General features: G+C 42.3%; 1 protein-coding gene across 1 annotated transcript; it reads left to right on the top strand.

The window, feature by feature from the left end:
• The first annotated feature begins 1,216 nt into the window (after window positions 1-1,216).
• On the top strand, window positions 1,217-3,128 carry LOC124649562. The gene is made up of 6 exons (XM_047189170.1): window positions 1,217-1,453; window positions 1,711-1,858; window positions 1,952-2,067; window positions 2,388-2,450; window positions 2,567-2,635; window positions 2,743-3,128. Exons 1-6 carry the CDS (start codon window positions 1,259-1,261, stop codon window positions 2,815-2,817), a joined length of 666 nt encoding a protein of 221 aa, XP_047045126.1. The 5' UTR covers window positions 1,217-1,258; the 3' UTR covers window positions 2,818-3,128.
• Window positions 3,129-4,777: the final 1,649 nt, after the last annotated feature.

The following is a 4,777-nucleotide window of genomic DNA, read 5'->3' as shown; positions in this document are numbered from 1 at the left end:
GAAACGTAGATCCCCAATGCATTTCCGTTGCCAATTGCATCAGGACGCATTACTGTAGCGTCTTCACTGTCTACGCACACGCAACACCACGCTGTGCCATCACTCGCTTTAAATGCCGAATTTACTGAAAAGCCCCACCTTGCGAGAAAAAGCTAGTAGTACTACTCCCTCCGTCCCAGTTCGCAAGGCAAAGTTTTCAAATATCTTGGCCCAAGGTGAATTCTCATTGGCTCTAAATTTGCACGTTAAAACATGCAAAAACTTTGCCTTTCACATGCATGGAGTACTAGTACGTGGTGGTTTCACATGCATGGAGTACTAGTGCGTGGTGGGAGATAAAAAGAGGAGTGTTTGCATGCAAAAATGAATTAGTTTACTCCCACATTAAATGCAAAATGTGCCTAGGAGGTGAGGGATTTTGGGACAAATATTTTTTGGGAATTTGCCTTGCGAACTGGGACGGAGGGAGTACTGTAAATTCTTTCTTCCAGGCGATCCTAGATTCAGGATCCATCCGTAATTACCGCCCATCAGAAGCAGCTCGCATCAATCGATCGAGATTTATTACTGTTCCACTTAGTATTATTCGGACTAAATAGCTACGGATTGGATTGGATGCATGCGTGGCTGGGAGTACTAGTGTGTTCCTTGCCTTGGACACACATCACTTTCATGATTGCTACTCGAGCAAGTAACAGGCAATTCTTGCAGCTGGCTGGCCGGCCAGATAGCTGGGTGGTGGGTGGGTCCTCATGAGTCAGTGTCTTTGCCGGTTCGTCGCCATCAGGGTTAGTGGTTGGATGCCTGTCAGCAATCACTTTGCGATCTCGTCGGATGAGAGGTTTACCCAGATCTGAATCGAATTGCATGGAGCCATCACATCATCTCAAGCTTTTTGGCACAAACAAATCGCCTGGAATTTCTCGGCTCCAAAGATTAAGTTCCTGCTCTAAATTACGTCTGTTAAGGATCGACCTAGTGCTGCAAATTGTGCTGTGTTCTAATTGATTCTAGCTGCTCACTTCTGTACATCAGTTTTCCACCAATTCTCCAGATATTATCAGATGCGATCATTGCACCCTGCTATAAATCTTGAACATTATGTTAATTTCGGGAACATTTCTCTGGCACTGTGCCGATGGTGCTATTTAATTGTTTTTCTGCTGAGAGTTAATTGTTCCCAGTTCCTTGTATCGACCTCGCTGTGTACTGATTGAATACACCTTTCACCAGGGAGAGATCAGGCCAGTGAAGTGGCATGATGATGGGGACCGACGTGTGCTCTTCACGGATACTGTCTCTGCCTCGGTACGAGAGCGGCGACGAGGAGCTCACGGTGATTCCCCGGCACACCAAGGTCATCGTCACTGGTAACAACCGGACAAAGTCCGTGTTGGTTGGCCTAGAGGGTGTTGTCAAGAAGGCTGTTGGTCTTGGAGGCTGGCACTGGCTGGTGAGTCTTCCTTTCAGTTGTTTAGGCATCCAGCTGAAACTTTGCTTAGTGGCTGTTTCTGTATCTTGAAAATTGCAATTGCAAGTGAAAAGAATAATATCTGGCTTTTCTTTTCACAAAGTAGATAGTCAAGAATTTTTAGTCTGAGACTAGTATCATTAGCTTAAAAAAATTGAACATATATGAAAAGATAGTGGAAAACAACATCCACATATGGTAGCTTGTTTCCAATTCCTGAAATATTACTGAAAAAGCAGGTTCTGAAGAATGGCATGGAGGTGAAGTTGCAGAGGAATGCTCTGACTGTCTTGGAAGCTCCAACTGGTTTCGAAGACGACGATGAAATCGATGGCAACAATTCATTCTGCAGCAGCTTCGACATGGGAGAGAAAGACATGAACTATTGTAAGACCATGTCATGGTTTGCAATACAGCCAACTGCTTTAGACTGTCACATAGCAGCACCAACTAAACATTTTTCTTCTGTTCCGTGAGCAGCAAGCATAGAGTACCAGAAACCGACAAAGTCACGGGTTCGGCACACAAGGCCATGGTCTTCCAGTACGACTTCCAGCAGCCGAGGCAACTTCCACTCGAGTTCCAAGCTGCGAGCGGTAATCACCATCACTATCTCACAGCAACTAAACATGACATGCAACTTAGGTCTGAGACAACATATTGGGTTATATTGTGTCAAAGCCAGTGTGACCCTGGATCACATGGCTTGGGCCATGGTTTGGTAGGATCTGTCATTGTCTTCATTGTCGCTACTTTCTCCCAGTTTTGCTAGACGCGTTCCTAATTGTTGATAAGGCAAATGCAATTTCACTGTTTATCCATTCAGTCTCTTGTCTCCTGGCGTCCTATACTCATCTCAGTCTGTCTATCATGACATTGTGCTGATCCAAGGCTCTTTTTTTTTTTTGGCTTGCAGAGAGTAAATCTGACAAAGCTTGGAACGCCCACACTATGGAGATACTGGAACCACTTCAATCTTGTAAGCAGTCAGCCTGGGCCTTGTTGACCAGCAAACAATCAACCCATGCGAAAAGTAATACTACCTTTTGATTCATTACTGACATACATATGTTCTGGATGCCGAAAAACCTGCAGGTAAACGTGAACGCCAGCCCATCAGAGGAGCAGCTCTTCCATGGAGTCCAGCAACATTTCCAGTCTCAGGTAAAATTCATTTGAAATTACTCAATTGTTTCCTCGAGACAATAAAAACAAGAAGAATCTAATCTTTTGCCTTTGTACCTCGTCCAAATACAAATGAAATGCACCAGCAATTGGATGAGTTGCAGGTGATCCTGGGGTTCATCCAGACGGCGAAGAGGCTCAAGACCCTGTACAACTCCTAGCAATGCCTCAGATGCAAGCACCAGTGGTGGGTGTCTGTTGTTAGTAGAGTGGTTCTCAAGAGCTTAGATGCATGTGCTTAAGTAAGTTAATCTTAGTCTTGAGAGAGGTGAACAGAACAGAGAGGGATTTGTATCTAGCTGGTGCATTTGATCAGTACAAATTCTCTAATTTGTCATCTTAATCTTACCCCTGTAATGAGAGAAGTTGATGGTGTAACCCCTTGTTGTGAACTGACCACCGATCTCGGTTATTTGGAGATAATATAATGTGAAGCTATGGATGACTGAATTATTGGTCAACATTACACACACGCAGTGCCTTTGTTTCAATTTTATATCTTATTTTTGCATTATTCAATTCACCTAATCTTATCTGGATATAATCTCTCTAGTGTCTGAATCAAGATCTGGATGTGTTACTAAATTAATATATCCTTTTCTTTGGCCTCAAAAGGTGGTGGCATGACTGATGAGTATGATCTATTGTTCACCAGCACTGGAGAAGCATGTGGTCATGGAGCATGCTTGCGGTGTGTGTGCCTTGGGAAGTGTGCAGAGTGGTAGTAGGAGAAAAAAAGCGCATGATGAGTCGAGGAGATGGAGATGAGGCACAGCATCTTCATCTCTTTTGTATCTTTTTCTCCATCCTCTGGTCAAAGAATGAGAATAAATTAAACGAATATGCTTTCTTCTCATCCTTTGTTCAAAGAGCATATTGTTTAATATCTAGTTGGATTTCACCGTTGTAAAAATCCCTACTATATTTCTCCTTTGAGGTAGTAACAGTCAAGTACTACTAATACTGCCAAGTTCATACTAATTACACTCAGGGATTCGATGTATCTCATGTAGTATCTGTTAGGTTCAGGACCATATTTTTGAATCAGTTTTTGCGGCATTTGACAGTCAACCACTCACACATTGACACCACCTGTTTATTTTTTGTATCTCTTTCCCAAAGTCAGACCCGTGAGAATCCAAGTCCAAAGTGCTAGTAGGAATTAATTAGGCTTCCTTAGCTTAGAGCACACACATGATTAATTAGATAAGAAACATTGGTGTGAATCAGACAAGAGCCATGTTAGGCGGCTCATGAAATGCTTATCGAGACACGTGAAAAAAGGCACCTAATTATACTGCTTCCAGCTTCAAAGTTTGGACTCGACCATATATATAAAGAAAGCCTGTATCGATGGAATCTGAAGAAAATATCACCGGTGCAAAGCATATAAAGATTGAGTTTCGAAAAAAAATCTCTAAAATATTATGCTACAAACGTGTCAAAATTTAAATTCAAACTCAAATCTATCAGGAGGGATGAAACAAATAACAAATTCAGTAACGAATACTCCCTCTCTGTTCATCGACTGCTTACGATGGCATGGGTTCTATTTACCCAACGGATGACAGTTCAAGCAAATATGCTTTGATCTGCTTCATTTAGTGTGTGCAGTGTGGCCATATTTTCTCTTGTTCGAGTGACAGGAATTTTATAGTACTTAAATTTGTCTTAGATCTGTTTAAATTTCGATGTGTCTACGTACTAGATAGTGTCTACATACACCTAAAATTTAACAAATATAGGACAACTTTTGTGAGACGGAGAGAGTAATAAACTAATAATTACCTTGACAAACATAGCTGCATTGAGATTTCAAAATCCACTAAAGTTTGGTTTGGCGCGCATGCATCTGATGCACACAACACATCCCATCCAGTGATTAAGCTCTGCAAAATTTGAACATTCTACGCACAATAAGCCATCAGATCTTTTTCCAAGAGATCCTTTACCATCCAGATAACGAGAACATAGGCAACACGCCTAGCATACACACGATGAATCAAAAAATGATTACTGATTAGCAGTGTCCTCTTGGCTCCTTCTGGAGACATACGTAGAAGGCATGAACGGCGTCCTACAACCCATGCCGAGCCCTTCTATCTGGTGTCAAGAGCCTAT

This window comes from Lolium rigidum, chromosome 4 (genome assembly GCF_022539505.1).
Source record: "Lolium rigidum isolate FL_2022 chromosome 4, APGP_CSIRO_Lrig_0.1, whole genome shotgun sequence".
Taxonomy (NCBI): domain Eukaryota; kingdom Viridiplantae; phylum Streptophyta; class Magnoliopsida; order Poales; family Poaceae; genus Lolium; species Lolium rigidum.
The sequence above is the reverse complement of the archived record's forward strand: the minus strand, read 5'-3'. Positions and strand labels throughout refer to the sequence as shown.